Raw genomic sequence first — 20,109 nt, 5'->3', positions numbered from 1 at the left:
TATGTGCCATATTAAATATATTCGGACATAAATTGAATTTTCTTTAATTTTTATTATATATATATTGTAAATTTGAATTAATTATAAATATGATATTGATTAAAAATATATAAAAAGAAAATATTTAATTGGTTATGTAGCTTCCTATACGTAACATTTCTATTTTTGTATGTTGGACGTACATCTCTTAAATTACTCTACAAAAATGAAACGTTTTTTTTGTGCATGTGGATGTGAGAGAAATGAATATTTTATACTCCTTCCGTCCCCGATTAATTCTCACTCTTTGATCGGACACGAGTTTTAAGAAAGGTTAAGAAAAGTTGGTTGAAAAAGTTAATGGAATAAGGGATCCACTTTTTATATTAATTTTATAATAAAATGTGAGTGAAGTGAGTTAGTGGAATGTAAGACCTACTTACCATTTATGGTAAAAATGAAGTGTGACAATTATTGAGGGACAGACCGAAATGGAAAAGAATGACAATTAATCGGGGACAGAGGGAGTAGTTGATTGGGGTTGGGTTGAATAAAGTTCACGTATGAGTCTCAAGTATGTATTAGACCTAATTTGTTTTGTTATTATTAATATATTGGGCAGATTTCTCAGTAACCCAATATGGATTATTAGGAGCAAAACGGGTTACGAGAGATAGTATAAGGGTATCCACTATAAGGCGGACACGCCCAATAGCCCCGCCCTAGTTTTTGTCCATAGCCCCGCCCCAGTTTTGTTGTCCACAGCCCCAAAATTCTATTTCCGCCACTATAGTGGACACCTCCAATAGCCCACAAATTTTGTAATTAAAATAATTGCAGTGTAAATAAATAGAAAACGAGGTAATTAGGGCCGAATATTCGTTGTATTGCAAACCGGTAAAATTATACAACAAATAATTAAAATAAAATACAACTTCCGCCACCCCTACCGCCCTCCGGACAACTTCCCCACTGTAGCCGCCCGCCCTCCGCCCCAACCCTCGGCTATAGCCGCGGGCTCCCCTTAGTGGACACTCTAATACTCCTATATCTCTTTTCGTTTTTATTGTAAATTTAAAAAATAATCTCTAAAACCATAACCTATTTATATTTATGTCAATTTTCCATAATACTCCTAGGTTTTATGGCCATGATTTAAATCAATTTGACATAAGGCTGAGTTGATCTTGTGAACTGCATTATGATATTACATAGTAGAAATAGTAAAACAAAAAAAGGGCAAAATAAGAGATTTTGATAAACAAATTAAAATGATTAAGATATTACATTCGAGTTCTATTTCGTTTCTCTCTTGTTTATAATCTTCCCTTTCGCTTCAGTTTATTCAAGTAAGTCCCTTTCTTTCTTTTGTTCAAAATTTATGATATTGTAGTTTTGTGTATTAGAATTTGGATCAGGCAGTTCAAGAATTTTCAATAATCTCCCATTAGCCGCGGAGATAGTATTTTCTAGATTAAAGTTGTGAGCTTTTTATAATATTGAGTTGATCAGTTGAGAAGTAATCCCTCCGTTTGTTATTAGGAGTCTAATTTTTTGACGATACGGGTTTTAAGAGATGTTAAGAAAAGTAGGTGAAAAAAAGTTAATAGAATAGGTGTTCCACTTGTATATATTAGTTTTAAGATTTTATGATTTTGGACCAAAACATTGTTTTTGAATTATTCGGTCCCTAAAAAAAACGAGTCACATTTTGTTCGAATTGGACGGAAATTGTCACATGTAACGGTCAACAAATATTAATTAAATTTTGACCGGATTAAGTTAATAATTATGTTTTATTAATATAACAAGTATATTTTGTAATTGGAGAACACAAATAATAAAATTACAATCCATTGATTCACGACTAACAATAAAAATTACGAAAAAAGTAACTCCCAAATATATGAAATCAGAAACCTGACCGATTAAAATCAACCCCTCCGCCGCGTCACTGCCGCCTCCGCCTGTCGGAGTAGAGCGACAGCGGCACCACCTCCTGCAGCGGCGTCGGGAGCGGCGAACTCCGGCACACGGAGCACGACGCGTTGAGTTTCAGCCACGCACATCACGTGGAAGCAGTGGCGGCAATCCGGCAGCATCCGCAGCATCTCCGATTCCCTGTACTCCGACAAACAAATCGAGCATACGCCGTCGTCCACGGCGCCGCCGCTCTTCTTCGTGAAGACGAATTTTGGATAGGAGTTGATGGAGGCCTGAGATGTGTTTAGGATCCCGTGGCGCTGTGCGACTCCATTAGGAAGACTTGCCTCCCCGTTTTCCGGCGGCTGCTGGGGAAGCTGGCTGCGGCGGCGGAGGTGCCGGGAATTAGTTGTATAATTTCGGATGGAGCAATGAGCTTCGCGATTAGGGCTGGTGGCGGATTGGGGATTCTGGTGTTTCAGCTGTGGACGGCCTCTGCTTGTGGGTTCATGGGGTACCTCTCTTACCGGGAACTCCAGAATCAAGGGATCATGATCATCCCCTTCCAAGGTAGAATATTCGTTTTACAAATATGTAGTCCAATCAATTGGTGATTGGATAATGTTATACTCCCTTCCATCCCCATTGTTCGTCTCATTTTGTAACGATGATACGAGTTCCAATTAATATTAACTTAATTATTAATTTAATCCGGTCAAAATTTAATTTATATTCATTGACCGTTAAATTTAACATTTTCCGTCCAATTCGGACTAAATGAGACCCGTTTTTATTTGTAATTAACCGAATGATTCAAAAGATAACGTTTTAGACCAAAATCATAAAATCTTTATATGTTTATGACCAAAAAGAGCCTTTAGTATTGTTTTAAATAAAACTAGTGTTACCATCTGTGCTCACATAACAAAAAAATTTAAATAATGAAGATATATTAATTTAAAATAAAGAATATAGAGTAAATAAGTATAAAAATATATTTACTGATAAGAACTAATTAAAATAAGTATTTGTAATATTATAAACAATTAAAAATATTATAAACAACCTCAAAAAGATATTTGTACTTCTCTAAATCCACTTTCAATGAAACCTTTCATATTTTAGTAGATGATTTTATACTATTTTAATATTTGATATGAGTGTAGTAGTATAAAATAAAAAAAAATAACAAAAGAAGAGATGTGTGGATGAAATAGAATAAGACATACAAATAAAGAAAAATGTAATACTATTATTTACAAAAGAAAGAAAAGCAAACTATTTGAATGAATAAATAGTTCACCAGTTTCGATTAACAAAATATAAATATTCATAAATGCAAACAAAAACATAAGAAAAACAATAACAAACCAGTACTTCATAAGTTTTGAAATTGCAACATAATTATTTATAACTAAAAACATGTTTTTAGAATTAAGTAGACATAATAAAACTAATAAAAAAATCACAATAGATAAATTCATTTTCATCAAAATTACATTCACATTCAATAGTACATTATAATATTTTGAAAATAATAAAAAAGAAATAGAATTGAAAGTCATAAACAAAATTATCTTATCTAGTAGTAGAATAATTCAAAATCAACTCAATTATAACTATGTGTACTTCTAGTGTATCTTGATAGGAGATTTGCTCGTTGTTATGGATTAAACTTTTTTAAATTACTCCATATATCTTGAATATTACACATAAATAAATAATTTTTACTATATAAATATTGATCTTGAATCAATATACGAAAAGTAATAAATAAATGTATAAATTTAAATACTTCATGAAAAGAATTTAATTTTATAACATATATTGAACAAAATCCAACAAATTTAAAATCTAGATTAGAATTTAGACATAATAATAATAAGAATAGAACTCACCATCTAACTTAAACTCTATTTATTTAAAAAGGATAAATTATAAAATTTTCTATTAGTATTATTTAAAATTCCAATTATAATCCCGCCGCCTGTCTCGATGGCTTCGCTGCCGCCTGATTCCAAGAGCTCTGCAGTGCTGCAATCAAAAAAAAAAAAAAATCAGTCCACATCAATGAACATTCACTCTTCAGTTAATGGTGTGTTTATATAATTATTTAATTTTTTTTGAGTACTCAATGTTTCATTAGACCAATTTTTTACCCAATTACCTCTCTGTCTAACCTGTCTCCCTCTCACTCTCTATGCACAATGTTACTAAAAAATACAATAAGAGTTAAAAAAAAAAGGTAAATACAACAATTACATATCAGCTTCTCATTTTCCCTCCAAAAAGGTCAAAAATGTCATTTCATCTAACTGCCACTTTTTATTGTATAGATGTGAGTGGAATGAGTTGGTGGAAGGTGGGAACCTATTACCATTTATGGTAAAAGTGAACCGAGACTCCTATTCACGGACGGACTAAAATGAAAAACGGGACTCATATTCACGGACGGAGGGAGTACATGTATAATTGAAAAGGGGAGGAATTAACTGGGTGGGGTGGGGTCGAGTAGCACGAAACTCGTTAATCCTTAACCAAATAGCTAAGGAATTGATCCCTACTGATAAGGCTTATTTCATGCATTGGTTATGGGGATAAATTCTGTAAATTCAGTGAACTAATAAGTGTTTCTAAGTTCAAGTGCGTGAAAAATCTGCCAGACCTAGGAAATGCATACAAATTACCCGGGGCAAGAAAAAATAAGCTAAAGTGAAGCAAGGAGCAGTTCTAAAAGATCCTATTTCATAGGGCAAAAGTGACAAATCATGAAGAAAGAAGCCCTAGGGATCTGAGCCTCAGCTATAAAAGGGGCAACTATCTTGAAGAAGAAAGGGATTCGACACCAGCTCCACACACTCCTTAGTTTCATTTCTAGTTAGCTCACTTCACACGCACTTGGCACCGATGGGAAATTTTGGGCAGACTTGGCGATAGTTGGTTTCCGTGGTGTAACACCGTCCTCACTAGGGTGAAGATACAATGTGTTTTTTTATTTTCTGTCGTTTATTTCTCGCCGTGAACTTCTTTGCCAGAAGCTCGACGACTGCTTTTGTGTTTGAACATTATTTCCATGGTTATGGCAGTTTCTATTTTCTGTTTTACTTTGGTTTCTGATGTTTGATGTGGGTTTTACTGATTTTGGATGCTTTTCGCAATTGACTGTTGAATTGGAGTTGAGATTGGTTGAATCTGAGTTTGTTTGTTAAGGAATTGTTTGAATCGGAGTTGAAGGAGATGGATCTAAATGTTGTTGAGTTTGGATCGGTTGGATCTGGAGTAGATTGTGGTTTCGAGAGATGAATCTGATACATACTTGTTGAATCTGCATGGCTATGTCTGTTGCTTTCGATTTACTTGACCTGGTAGCTTAGATCTGATAGTTTTCTGTTTAATTGTAATGTCTGAAATATGATCCATGTTTACTCTGCTTTTGATGCTCTGTTTTGTTCATGTTCATGTTTATTTGCTGAAGAAGATGAAGATCGTTGGTAGTTAGACCCAGATCCGTTGTTTGTTTGCTTTTTGCAGCTTTTTCTGTTGCTAGCTAATTCGGGAAATCTGTTCTGTTGTTTTTTCTTGCTTTGTTGTCTCATCGTTTTAGGAAACTTTTTTACTTGACCCAGTAGTTTGATAAACCCTCTGCAGTTAATTTCAAGTTTCGAATCATGAATGCGTCTGTGTTTCTTTGTTCTTAGGTCTAGTACTTGAAGCGCATTTAATTCTCGTGACCCAATAGTTTAAAATTCTCGACCCACTTGTTGCGTGGGAGCAGCCAACCCCTCCCAAAACCCTCTAAATGCATGCTAACTCATTCATCCTCGTGGGATCGATCATTTATTTCCCTATACTAGCCAACAGTATAGCAGGTTGAGGTCTTTGAAGCGGAAATAGTGTGTCCAACGACCGAATTCTGAAGGTTCCACGATCTCCTAGACCATGTGATCTAGCGAATCCTCTGGACCCTGTAAGATTGTGATACATCAAGTGCAGTACACGCTCCTTCCAAGCGACACTTCAAATGGCGCCGTTACCGGGGATGGATGGCGTTGTTTATGTTTGTGTTTAGAGGTTTTGGTGTATATAGTTTTTATTTGTTTGTTTTTTCTTTTTCTTTTCAGTTTATGAGCAGAGGCTCAAGGTTTGGACACTGAAACAACTCACCCGGTTGAAGAGACGCCCAAACTAGTTGGCAGGTCAAGGAAGCAGTATCCCCTGTCACCACCAGGTCAGGGTTAACAACAGGAGATCCAGTCAAGTTGAGTTCGGAAAGTGACGAAGACCCAACCTCACCAATCAAAGAAGAAGTAGAGTCATCTTCAGACTCAGGAAGAGAAGAAGGTGTTATCATGGCGGCTGAACCAGATAACGACCGCGAGATTGACTTCAGACTGTTTTTCTTGGACTACTTCTTTCCCTCGAACAAGACGAATGCCATCAAGAAGGAAATTATAGCGTGCAGACAGGATTATGATGAGTCCTTGAGCTAGTATTGGTCACATTTCAAGGGATTGCTAGATTCTTGCCCCCAACAACCAAATGTGCGAAGCAGAGGTCTACAACATTTTCTACGAAGGGGCGAATCCAGAGTCCAAGGATTTACTAAACTCTTCGAGGGGGGGGGGGGAATTTCACAAGGAAACGTGTGAGCGAGGCCAGAGAAATTTTGGGAAGATTGATTTGATGCAAAGAAGACGTATGATTCCCCTCGTACTATCCTTAGAAGGGGAAATGTATATGCAGTGAATGTGCAAAATGAGGATATGATGGACGCTAGGATGGATAAGCTGGAGAAGACGATTCTGACCGCCTTAGGAAAAAATAATCCACCGGTCCCAGCCGAAAAGGCCAAGCAAATGTCAGGCCCAGAGGAAGGATACCATTGCTATGGTTAGCTAGGAGAAGTAGAATTTCAAGCTCAGGTAAATTCGATGGGAAGCTGGAATTCGAATGGAAGCTGGAACCCAGGGAAGCAAAAGGAAACCCCATGGAGGGACCACCCAAATTTTAGATGTTCTGATAATGACCCGAATCTACCACCCCAACAACAGAACACCAACTATTCGAAGCCTCAAGAGCGGCAATCTAACTGGTCAGGCAGAAACCAAGAGGGACAGAATAATTGGGGCAACCGGAATCAGGGCGACCAATCTAACTGGGTCAATAGGAATCAGAACAATCCAACAAACTCCTATGTGCCACCACACCAGAGGAATTACCAGGGCAACAACCAGAACTCTCAGCCCAATTACCAAGGGAATCAAGGGTATCAAGGGTCGAATAATCAATACAACAACAATCAGGGAACTTAAGGTAATTTCCGTCCAAATCAGGGATATGGACCAAACCATCATCAAGGACCGAATACCAGTCAGCCAAACTCCAGGCAGTCGAAGAGCCTCGATAAGATGGTGAACGATTTGGTCAGCTCACAGCAACACATGCAGAATAAAATGCAGTCCAACAATGATGTGTACATAAGCTTCAGGATGCTCAAGTGGAGCACAAGGCAACCATGGATATGCTGGCGAAGTAGTTATCTCAAATCGCGACTTCCCTGAGTGAAATGCGCGGGAACGAAGGACGGATTCCTGCCACAGTCAAGCCACCGGACAGGGCGAACATCAGTCAAATCACCCTTAGGTCTAGACGAGAGTATAAAGGTCCAACAATGAAGATTGATGACGGAACACCTCCTGTGGTGAGCAAGGAAAAGGATGACCCAACCCCACAAAAGGAAGACACTGAAACAGGGGAAGCTAGAACAGAGGATGATATCCAGATTGGAGACTTGGGGAGACTAGTACCCCGAATGGCTGACCCATTTTTCCTAGACCCAGGAACTGAGGTGGAGGTTAAAGAAATGAGGAAAGAGACTGGAGAGTCCTCCAAGGGAGATTCCAGCAACACAGTCAAACAAGTGAAGCCTTTTCCCTACCGAGGGGAGGCCAAGAAGAAAAAGGATGATCCAGTAGACTTCATGGAAATCGTCGGTAAGCTGGAAATCAACCTGCCATTTCTCCAGGCCTTAATTAAAAATGAATTTTTCGTGTTACAATTGTTCAACGTTTTCAATTTTTACAAGTAAAATAGGTTGGAATTGAGTGAAATTTAATAATTGGGGCCAGGATGAACCTGCAGGGTTAGAGGTGTAACACCCGAGGTATTGTACACCGAGTGTCACATATTCTATTATCATGTTGACTCATGTATTACTCAAATATAAAACACATTATACAAATCATGTAAATTGTAGAGCTCATGTAGGGCAGGATCACATCAAGTAAATCATTTGCAAGTACTAAGTATCAACATCTCATCTTTTCTCACATCCGTCTGTGCTTGACTCCTGAACTTTTCTTTTAATCGCATATCTTTCACAAATCATATGGTTAGGGCTTAGCAATACTTGAAAAATGGCCCAATGGACTAGTACAATGGCACGATGGCCTTGCATGATAGTATGATGGCCTAACACGATGGCACGGTGGCCTTACACAATGGTACGGTGGCCTTGCATAATGGCACGGTGGACTTGCACGATGGCTCGATGGCCTGACACGATGGCACGATGGCCTTGCACAATGGCTCTATGGCCTGTCACGATGGCTCGATGGCACGATGGCCTTGCACAATGGCTCTATGGCCTTGCTCGATGGCTCGATGGCCTTGCACGATGGCTCTATGGCCTTGCTCGATGGCTCGATGGCCTTGCACGATGGCTCTATGGCTTGGCACGATGGCTCGATAACTCGGTAACATGTGCCAGTCCCGGTGGCCTTGCACGTCTCAGCCCATGGCCGAGCTTGCGGACATAGCTGGCGCGGTCTGGCTGAGTCTCACCCCTCCTCCCACACCGGAATGCCCCTTTGAACTCGTCTGGGACACTATAGGGATCTTTTGCGTGATAAACATAAATTTCAAAATCATACAATTTTCACAGTTTTTCTTATATATTCTTGTTTTCTTATCATATAACAATTATAAACAACACTTCTTTATACTATCATGAAGTTTGAGACATTTCTTTTAGCTAATTCGTGTTGAAATATCATATTTAATCTAAAGTCTTGTACCGGGATATTACAATTCACCTCTCCTTAGAGAAATTTCGTACCAAAATTTCTAAAGGGTACATTTAATACATTTATGTGCTGGAATGGGATCATTTCAGAGTCCGCCGATCCCAAGCCAGAGTGTGAAACCATTCATAGTCTGTCGGTTCACACATCCATATGCTAGAATGGAATCCATTCATAGTCCGTCGATTCCAAACCAGAGTGTGAACCCCGTTCATAGTCCGCTGGTTCACACATCTATATGCTGGAATGGAATTTGTTCATAGTCCGTCGATTCCAAACCAAAGTGTGAACCCATTCATAGTCCGTCGGTTCACAGATCTATATGGTGGAATGGAATCCGTTCATAGTCCGTCGATTCCAAACTAGAGTATGAACCCGTTCATAGTCCGTCGGTTCACACTGTTCGAATCATATACAAATACACATATTCAGGACCTATACATTCAAATCATATTCAAATACACACACACATACTTCATCACCTATACACAAACACATATTCATCACCTATACACATATTACTATATCTTATTATGACAAAACATTTCCAATACATATAACTCTATCTGTAATTTTTAACCTATCATCCTAAGAACGCCTAAACCTAGGCTCTGATACCAACTTGTAACACTCGAGGTATTGTACACCGAGTGTCACATATTCTATTATCACGTTGACTCAGGTATTACTCAAATATAAAACACATTATGCAAATCATGTAAATTGTAGAGCCCATGTAGGGCAGGGTCACATCAAGTAAATCATTTGCAGATACTAGTATCAACATCTCATCTTTTCTCACATCCGTCTATGCTTGACTCCTGAACTTTTCTTTTAATCGCATATCTTTCACAAATTATATGGTTGGGGCTTAACAATACTTGAAAAATGGCCCAAGAGACTAGTACAAATCTCAGTTGCCTTGAACGATGACACGATGGTCTTGCATGATAGTACAGTGGCCTTCCACAATGACACGATGGCTTGATGGCCTTGCACGATGGCTCTATGGCCTGGCACGATGGCTCGATGGCCTTGCACAATGGCTCTATGGCCTTGCACGATGGCTCGACGGCCTTGCACAATGGCTCTATGGCCTGGCACGATGGCTCGATAGCTCGGTACCAGGCGGCGCGGTGGCCTTGCACGTCTCAGCCCATGGCCAAGCTTGTGGACATAGCTGGCGCGGTCTAGCTGAGTCTCACCCCTCCTCCCACACCAGAATGCCCCTTTGGACCCGTCTCGGACACTATAGGGATCTTTTGCGTGATAAAAATAAATTTCCAAATCATGCGATTTTCACAGTTTTTCTTATATATTCTTGTTTTCTTATCATATAACAATTATAAACATCACTTCTTTATACTATCATAAAGTTTGAGACATTTCTTTTAGCTAATTCGTATCGAAAGATCATATTTAATCCAAAGCCCTGTACCGGGATATTACAAGAGGAGTTGTGGCCTACACCTGAAAATTGAATCCGAGCCAAGGCTAAGGATGCTCTTAATGCCTCAATTTTTTTTTTGGAGAAGATGATGAACAATAAAAGTGACGTCGCTCTGTTTAATATTTGGAGCTTCTGGTCGGAATTTACGACAAGCCAACAGATTATCATGTTCTTTATGAATTAATCCTAAGCCAAGAGATTATTGTGCCCTTTATAATACATTAGTACAATATATATACATGAATGTTATTTTAATTTAGAGTAAAATAACAAATAGCTGCCTATACGTAACAAATTTGTTGGGAGTAAAATGGTAGATCGCATAAGTCTTGTGAGGTAGAATGTCACATTATAGTACTGCCTCTGCTTTTTACCGTAATTAGCCGACTTGAAAAAAATATTTGATCGAATTTAAAGGAATTTTCCGAAAGAAATTAAGGTCCATTTCATCTATGAGCATGCTGCTACCAACTCTCCCAAGTTCTTTCTCTGTCCAATATTCCAGCAGTCAAAACATATGATTTGAGTTTTTGAAGGATTTGATAATCAAACAAAGTTTTAAGTAAAATACCTCCAAGGTTAAGAAGGCTCCAAGGAATTTATCATGTCTTCAGTTATCTCGCCGAAAACATTTGGGCATCCGTTCCACATCCCTTGTTCCCGGGCTTCCCAGTATCCGCCAATGTAGCGGAAAGGTCCTTCTCCAACTCTTTCGAACCATCTTGGTTTCCAACCATGTTCTTGCATTTTCCTCGACTGTCACCAGTAGAGGAATCATCTAGTTAGTGCCAAATCCAACAAAACGTTTCTTAATATATATCCAACATCAACAAAGAGCTTCCGCACATACAAGTACTATAACCGTTTCTCTTGATCCCATATCCCGGCCTTCCCAAGATACGAGCCCCCTTGACCCACAAAACTGATAAAAGCATTTTATAGAAAAAGAAACTCATATACCATTCTTTGTCGCGTTTCCAAACGAAGCTTTTCCTCATTTGCCTTGTCAAATTCCCCATTTTCCAGATGCTGTTGGTCTGGTCTCAGTCTTGAATCTGTAGGAGGGAGCTTCTCCTTCATCCGTCATCAAACACTTGGAATCAGATAGAGCTATATAAGACAATTAGTGTGCATAAGCTTAAAGCAGAATGAAAAAGAAGTTATCCAATACATCATCTATACCTTCAGTCCCGGTGTCAATTCGTTCAGCGTAATAGCGAAAGAAGTTAGGTTATAGCGAGTGAGGTTCGGGGGAGGCTTATTTCTCTTCCACAACAAAGATGCCTCAGACCTATCTTTTGCATTGTCAGTTCCTTCACCATTTACAAAATACATGCTATCATCCCACTTTCCAAATAATTGAGCCACTTTTTTCCCCGCGGAATCTTCAACAAACCCATTAACCTGTCGAGTTAGTACATATTATTTGATCAAAGATTAAAATAACTGATTCCAGATGCACCTGTCACTACTTATATTAGCTTCGTGAATAGAGGAGATGCTGTGAGATTACCTGGTGCGGATTGCGGTCAAGAATAGACTGCTCCTTGAACTTGAGTTTGCATGAATATTGGCGATTACCTTGGATATGCATTGTTCCACGGTGGTCACAGTAGATATTGCCAAGAATCAGATTGTAGATACTGGTTGTGACCTGATAATTGAAGCCATATATAAAGAAGGGGTCCATTAAAAGGAAGAAGAAAAGAAAAAGAAACACGTTAACTGTTGAAAGATGTATATTATGCACCTTGCTCCACTGGAAAATCTCCCCATCATCGAACTCTAAATTAAGAGTTCCAACAGGATCAACTTGAATTGATCTTCCCCAAAATTTTGATTTAACGTTTGTGTCACACCAGAATCTCCAACCTTTGCCCTCACAGTGACAAGCAATGAGTGTAGGGTGGTGGCTGACCTATATATATATCACAAGATAGTCAGCATCATATTCTATCTAAACAAAGAATTCAAGGGACAAACTCATGACCAACTAATTAAACAATACTTCCTTCGTTCATAGTGATATGTTAGTAGTGATAATGTAGATTTGACAGAATCATCCTAAGGGATAGCATCAGTTCTTTCATGAGTGCAGCACTTATTAAGCTAATCTATTGTTGACTTCTGAAAGCTATAGACTAGTAAATAACATTTTATAGGTGCATGCGATGAAGTCATAATCCATAAAACTAATATATGAACAGATAATGAAGTGATTATGAATAAAAGTAAGTTATGCTATCACCTTTTCAGAGAAGAAGCGAATTCCTTTCTCTGGATAATCAGCTTCATAAGTTTCACCAAGTAGAGGATTAAAGGGTTTACAGTGACGGCCTTCTGATGAAGCATATCCCGATACAGCAAAAGCAGCAACATTCAAAATCCTCATAAGACTATTTCCCTGGAATTGTAGGTCATAACTATTAACATGACAGGTGTAATTCAAGCTTTCTAGGTGTATAATAGAAGAATTTTATAGTACTATGATAGAAAACGTTTTCCAACCAGAATAGTAAGCAGCAGCTATGGAAGTCTAAAGAAAATTATTTGAGTAACAAACATGATTTGTAGTTTGCGACTTATGAGGTCAAAGTAACTAATTCAGATCATAACTAGCATTTGATATTAAAACAGTAGCTGGAATAGTATGTGTATCAGAAGGCATCAGGCGATATTTAGTCAAGGATTGAACATATATGCATATTATGAAGTTAAATACATTGAAGAAAATGGGTCATACCGATTTCCCATGTTCATATGCCTGATCCAAAAGATGAGAGTACTCCAGATCCTCAAAACATTTTTGCAGAGACGATATTGGTTCGTTAAAATATACAGGGAGGCAAACCCGTGTCAAATCTTTGCCAATGTTGTCCTTAATCATAGACCATAGACTAACACCTTTCTCCTTCTCAACTGGATCCGGTAACTTCTTTCGTCTCTCAACTTTTGGATATTTAGGATTACTTACATTCTCCATTCCATCTGCCTTGCACACATCATTAGTTTGATTTCCCAAACTCATGCCACCATCCATCTGATCTACATTTTTTGATCCAGAACATGATGTATGCTCAGAAAAATATTCATTTGTGTCAAAGAAGTGAACTTCCTCCTCATCCGATGCTTCATCAAGCTCTTGCTTTTCAACATCGTCTGAAGATTCTGTAGTGCTCCACTCTATAACCAAGAACAACATCATGTCAGAGAATTTAGTACAATGTTCCAACTTAGAGACAGCTAACATGTCGTAGTTCTGTGTAAATGGAATCAGGGAATTAAATAGCTTAAGATCATACAATTTGTATATGAACGGAAGGAGATTAATTAACTTTTTCCCTCTGGACCAATGTTCTTAATCAAAAACAGAAGCACCCTTCCATACACGTGACAATGATGTGACAAAGGTATGCATGCTTTTAAACTAAGCAACAGTTTGATTCAGATCATGGACATTGTGTGTGACTTTCTCAATCGGCAACTCAACTAGTTAAGAAGTCGGGATATAACAAAAAAAATTATTCAGAGCAAAGAAACCATTTTCCATCATCCCATGTTGGCAGATTGATTCACAAATGTGGATATATTAATGCAAGTGAATAGAAATTAAATCACAAAGTTCATCTCTTATTTAAAGTCACTTCAGCAATGAAAGATTTGAAGTGTTTCTAAAAGAGTTCAAAGGGAGAGAATAAAGTATTGAAGAAATACTTATACCACTATATTTTCGCTGCGCCAGATTTCTGTACTCGTGCTTCATCAGTTGATATTCACCATCATTACTCCCAGAGGCTTCAGCTTCAATATTTGCAGCCTGGAAAAGGATATTTGAAATGTTTATCTTGCCTTACTTCCTCTTAAAGTTGCTGAAATTGAAAATTATACACATGCCAGAGTATAAACCACCCCAGAAGAAAAGGTACCAAGTTGCCATATTCTTTTCTTCAGTTGTAAATGGATGAGGGAAAAATGCATTAATTCAAATAGATAGGAACATTCGTTGTTACTAATTCATCTTATATTGATATGAATGGTAAATGTGAAATTTATTGAATGTAGAAGGGAAATCAATTACTGCTTTCATACATCCTCAAGAATATCTGAGACATAAATGATAGTACTATCATGTAGTAGCACTCAAAGAACATTAACTTGATAACCGTGCCTGAAAGAGAAGGGAAAATTTTACTTCATGCAAGATAATTAATGACAATCAGACCTTTTCATCAAGACAGTACATTATTTGCCAGACTGTAGTATAGCTGTGCTAATCACATTAAGCCATCAAATTGTACTTGCTGTAAGTTCCTAATGGTAGTCTCGACTTGGTTGCTCCTTATGGTACTATAAATCCAATTATGATTCTTAAAAGATTCTTAACTACCCTGATCAGGACATAAATATCATTCTGTATTATGCTTCTAAGACATGATGGACTTGTAATGGTAATCAGTAGTGCAAAATTTCAAACTACTATGTGCTTAGTTGAAGATATCAAGTGAAATCACCTCCAATTGCCTCAGTGTATCCAGCAAATTGGAGCGCTCCTCGCATAGAAGTTGAAACTGTCCTTGTACACCAGAGAATTCAGATAGCACAATCTGCTCACAGTCGTTGACAACCCCTTCACCAACACCCTCCTCCAGCAAACGCAGCTTCAGCCTTTCAGTTGACACCGACAGTTCTCTAGTTAAGAGAGGGGTGTTGTCAGCCTGCGGTCTAACAGAAAAAAGACTTCTTGTGGAATTCAAAGCTCCTATCCAAGCCACTCTTTCTTTCTTGGAACTTGTCCGCAAATGAAGCGTCTTTGTAGCCGTAAATATGTAAAATCGCCGGTCGTCAGACTTGCTCTCTCGAAAGGACGAGATCTACAAACAATTCACAGCAACTTCAAGAATTGAGAATACTCCCCGCCCAATTTAAAAGATAGAAGCACAGCTATATAGATTGACTTAGAAGCATAGTAAAAAGTAAGAAGACAGCAAGAAGAAGATGCCTGTACACCGAATAGCCAATTACTAAGTCAAATTAATAATTTGATTAATAAAGGAATCATCAAAAAAACAGTTACCCTTATAAACAGCGTTAAGAGAGAGACTCCCCAAATTTCAGAGAAATGTACTTTTTCTCCTTTTCTGTTTATAGACCCGTAAACTAAGTCTCGAGTCTTTTCAGATCTAAAATACTCAGGGCATTAGCAATGGGGCGCCCTAAGGCGCGCCCTAAGGCGCGCCCTATGGCGCGCCACGTCAGCAGTTTTATCCTCCTACCTCCCCACCTGCAGTGGGGCGCCCTAAGGCGCGCCCTAAGGCGCGCCCTATGGCGCGCCACATCATCATTTTATTTATTTGTTTAATTGATTTAAATGTTTTCAACTAACAATTAATAACGAGTAAATAAAAAGGTCGAAATAACAAACGGGGACACATTAATAAAAAAAGAAGTTACACCGTTCAACTTACAAAAAAAAAAACTAAGTCGGTGCAATTCCCAACTTCCGACGCAGTTCATCTATCAATGCCCGGAGGTATTCGGCTTCGTCGGGGTCGGTACACTTCTTGAGGGCCTTGTGCGTCTCCAACAACGTCCTCGCCATCGACGCTGTCGCCAACGACGAATACACTTCGGCTGCCTGGGGCGGGAGCATTTCCGGGAGCGGAGGTGGGGTTGCAGCGGTCGAGGATGAGGTCGCGGCCGCCTTCCCTTTGGCCTTCGCAGCCTTGACGCCGGGAGGACGTCGGGAGGACATCGGTGTGCCGGAACCGCTGTCGTCCACGTACAACCGGTTGAGGTCAACCGGTTGATTGCCGCTGCCGCTGCTCGTGTAACCACCAACTTCGGTGGTCTTCATCCTCTTTGGCGCACTAGTGTGCAGAATTCCACCTTGGAATTTCTGCTTGTCCCTCAAAAGCGTCCAGATGGCCTCGTGCTTGAACTCGCCGAACATCGACCGGTACGACAATATCGCTTTAGCACGCACGTCTTCCCAGCTCTCGCCGCTCCCCTGTGCCCGCGCGCACTTCTCGAACTCCGCCGCGTACAAGTTCACTTGCTTCTTCACTTGATCCCAGTGCTTGCGGAGTTGCTCACGCTTGCGCTTGTACGCGTTCGGCGGCTTGGCCGCATTGTAGAGGTCGGCGATGCGCTCCCAGTACGCGAACTGCCTCTGGTTGTTCGCGAATATCGGATCTTCCGATATATCTACCCAACACCGGGCCAAAATGAGAGTTTCCTCGTCGGTGTAGTTTGTACGACCGGGGGCGTACTCATCGCAATCACCGGGAGGCGGCAACTTCTGCGCCCGCTGCCGGTTCCGCTTCTTTTTGGCTGGGGCGGAAGCGGTCGCGGCGGGGTCGGGATCGGCCGCTGCGGCGTCACGTCGGGAGGGGGCGACTGGTCGGGTTGGAGACGGCTCCATGTCCGACAACCCATACGAGTCCGTACTGAAATCGGGATCGTATTGGGCGTTGGTGTCGAACGAACGATATTGGCCGGGTTCTGTACCCGGCCAACGCGCATCTCCACTAAACATAGGACTATTTGGACTTGAAGCCATTTCGTAGTAATTATGTAAATGTAAGTTTCGAAAGTGAAATTGTGAAATGAAATGTAAAACGAATGAACTCTATTTATAAAACAACCAAACCGCGTGCCATCGTCCGCGACCTATCGTCCGTGTACGCCACAATGGGGAGGACGATGGCGCGCCCGATGCCTATCGTCCGCAGCCATCGTCCGTGTACGCCACAATGGGGCGGACGATGGCGCGGACGATAGGCATCGGGCGCGCCATCCTCCGCGCCCTTAGTATCGGCCGCGACGATCGTCCGCGACCTATCGTCCGTATCCGCAATGGGCGCGGACGATCGATGGCGCGGACGATGCGCGCCATCGGGCGTGCCATCGTCCGCCCATTGCGGATGGCCTCATGCACTGTTGCAGTAAGAAAAACTGGGTCAAAACATAAACACGAAAAACCCTTTCACCAACAAGCATCATTTGAATGAAAAGTACTTCTGCCCATTCTGTTGTTATATTTTATACCATCTCCTCAAGAAAACATAATAAATAATAGATGCCCATCCTCTACAACATCACCTTTTTCACATTAAAAATTTTGAAAAGTGAGAAAAGAGACGATAATTGGAAATAGAAAATGTTGGAGGTGTGGTGAGAAAAGATTAAAAAAAAAGGAGAAACTAAAAAGGGGATCCCAGAATGTTGATGTGACCAGACAGTAAAAACCATAAAATAGGAAGGAAACCTAGCCAGGCCTACACCACCACTCAGCCATATGTCTCTCACAAAACTCATCTGCTGATGTGACCCACTTTAGATCAACACTCAGTTAAATCATAATCTTGAGATTAAAACCAATTAACTGCAAATCGGCTCAGATATCGAAGCTAATTATGCCTATTTGTGGCTAGCCGTGCAGCCAATTTTCCTCAAAATACATACGATTAAACTTTCCTGCGCAATTTTTTGCCTGTATTGGAAAAATCCTTTTCTCTGGTACACGCAATAAAAGACAAGCCCTCACTTTCAATTCAATGCTCTCATCTACCCCATGCCCAAACATGCATCTCTCATTCCACTTTGCACCAACCTTTAAATGGACAATGCCGGCGGATTTGCCGTGCTTTCCAACTCCCCGCGCGGCGGCGCCGATGAGGATGACGTCGGATCCCGGCGCCGATTGGGGGTGGCGCGACTTGGAGTAGGAGAGGACGCCGTTGTCTCGCAATGTGAACCACCTGGATCGCCAGCCCTTGCCGTAGTTAGTCCACTTGTAGAGGATCCCGGCGACGCTGGTGCTGGTGCCGACTTCAGATCCTCCGGCATTGGGCTCAGATCCGCTGGCGGCGAAATTGACCGCGGAGCCTGTTCTCAGGGGAGCCGGCTCCGGCGAGGTGTCGCCGATCCCGGCGCTCTCCAGCGTTATGCAGCAGAGCGGGTGCATCTCCTTCACCCGCATCGTGGAGAATTACTCAAAACCGATATGATCTCTCGGAATTTTTTATAGGTATTCCGCGATTGCTGCAGCGCATAGCAGCAGGTGAAAGTGACGCATGAGTACGGACTTTGGATTCTGGTCTAGCTTGTATGTATGTGTAGGGAATCAAGGAATTGTGAGGTGCGAGAGAGAGAGAGAAGAGAAGAGACGAACTCTGAAACTGAGGGATTTTTTGAGAGAGAGAGAGAGGAGTAATTATTTTATGTGTTGAATTCATAAACAAGGGAAGGGTGGTGGGAAATGGGAAGATGGGAGAGATAAAAAATAGTGTGGAGTATATATAGAGAGATACCTATAAGATTATTCATTTCCTTTTTTTACATTTTGTTCTATTATTCTTTTTAATCTTAGCCCCATAATTTTATTATTTGATGGTTAGATTGATGCCACGTATCATTTAATAATACAGATTTTCAGTTGAATAATACACACCGACTAATAATGCATCATTATAATGTAATAATGCAGATTTTCAGTTGAATAATGCACACCGACTAATAATGTAAATTTTTCGTCAAATAATGCAGATCATCACAACCATCCAATTTAAGGATCCAAGGGGTGTGATTAAAAAGAACATTGAACTGAAAAACTGCGAAGGACCTTAACACACTCATATATATACATATATATATATATATAGGATTGTGATCAAGGTAGAACCATTCTTAAACGTAGAACCATTCTTAAACGTAGAACAAATGCCAAACGGAGGTCGTTAGATCTTTTAATCCAATGGTGTTGATTTGCACAACAACTTCCCATTACAACCAAAACTATTATTAATGGGTGAATGCAGATAAGTGAAAAAATAAAGCATGCATGGACTCTTCTTCGTTTCATTCATTCTTCCACCAACATGTGAGTTTTTTCACATGTTGAGTCCGGAATGTCGTGAAAACATAGTCTAATATGTATGATTTTTAATCTTGACCGTCATTTTTTCCTCATCCAATGAATAAAATATGTAGAGTTCTAGGTTCTACACTTAAGAATGGTTCTATCTTTAACGCAACCCTATATATATATATATATAATGACGGTTTAATTTTTTTTTGCAGAAATTGAATATGGTTATTTTTTATGTTTAGGTATATGTAGTGGATTATTGAAATCTAAGGCCACCCGCAACGCGTCACGCGGGTGGCCCGGAACCCGTCCCGTAGGGACGGGACGGCAGTGCGACGCGTTGCGGCGCCCCGTCTCGTCCCCAGTCCATCACCATCTCGTCACGAAACCCGTTCCGCCGGGACGTAACGCTTTACAGCTCGCCACGATCTGCGGTGACGTGGCGCGCTCCCAGGCCATGCGTGAATTCCACTCGCCGGTCCGCGAGTGGGCGTCGTTACGCTGACGCAATAATTAATATTTTTTAAAAAATTGAATTAAATAAAAAAATGAAAAAGTGAAACGGTAATGTTACCGTTTAAAAGAGCTGTTTTCAATCACAAAATGTCCGGCGACGGAAACTCCGGCGGTGGCGGCTTCGGCGCATGGGATCTCAACGCGTTCGGCGACTAGGGGAGCATGTACAACACATTGGGTGGTTCCGGTTCGTCGACGCTGGGCACCCAGGGTTCGGGCACGCCAGGGGGGTACCAACCACCCAATTTTGATGTTGATGCATACGCCCGTCCCTCCGCCCCGCGGTATTC

The 20,109-nt window shown here is 40.4% G+C and overlaps 1 protein-coding gene across 4 annotated transcripts; it reads right to left on the bottom strand.

Moving 5' to 3' along the window:
* Positions 1-3,855: 3,855 nt before the first annotated feature.
* Positions 3,856-18,684, bottom strand: LOC121755875 (oxysterol-binding protein-related protein 2A-like). 4 transcript variants are annotated; one of them, XM_042151294.1, is made up of 11 exons: positions 18,047-18,684; positions 14,946-15,305; positions 14,155-14,251; positions 13,178-13,617; positions 12,683-12,838; positions 12,185-12,352; positions 11,948-12,088; positions 11,617-11,838; positions 11,395-11,508; positions 11,006-11,190; positions 3,856-3,936 (listed from the first exon to the last, which is right to left on the bottom strand). In XM_042151294.1, exons 1-10 carry the CDS (start codon positions 18,413-18,415, stop codon positions 11,014-11,016), a joined length of 2,244 nt encoding a protein of 747 aa, XP_042007228.1. In that variant the 5' UTR covers positions 18,416-18,684; the 3' UTR covers positions 3,856-3,936; positions 11,006-11,013. The 4 variants fall into 4 exon arrangements, with proteins under 4 accessions (XP_042007228.1, XP_042007227.1, XP_042007230.1 ...); XM_042151293.1 differs by lacking the exon at positions 3,856-3,936 and adding an exon at positions 10,615-10,923; XM_042151296.1 differs by lacking the exons at positions 3,856-3,936; positions 11,006-11,190 and having other exon boundaries at positions 11,429-11,544.
* Between the last annotated feature and the right edge of the window lie 1,425 nt (positions 18,685-20,109).

This window comes from Salvia splendens, chromosome 11, assembly GCF_004379255.2.
Source record: "Salvia splendens isolate huo1 chromosome 11, SspV2, whole genome shotgun sequence".
Classification (NCBI taxonomy): Eukaryota; Viridiplantae; Streptophyta; class Magnoliopsida; order Lamiales; family Lamiaceae; genus Salvia; species Salvia splendens.
This window is presented reverse-complemented; position numbering and strand designations above follow the sequence as displayed.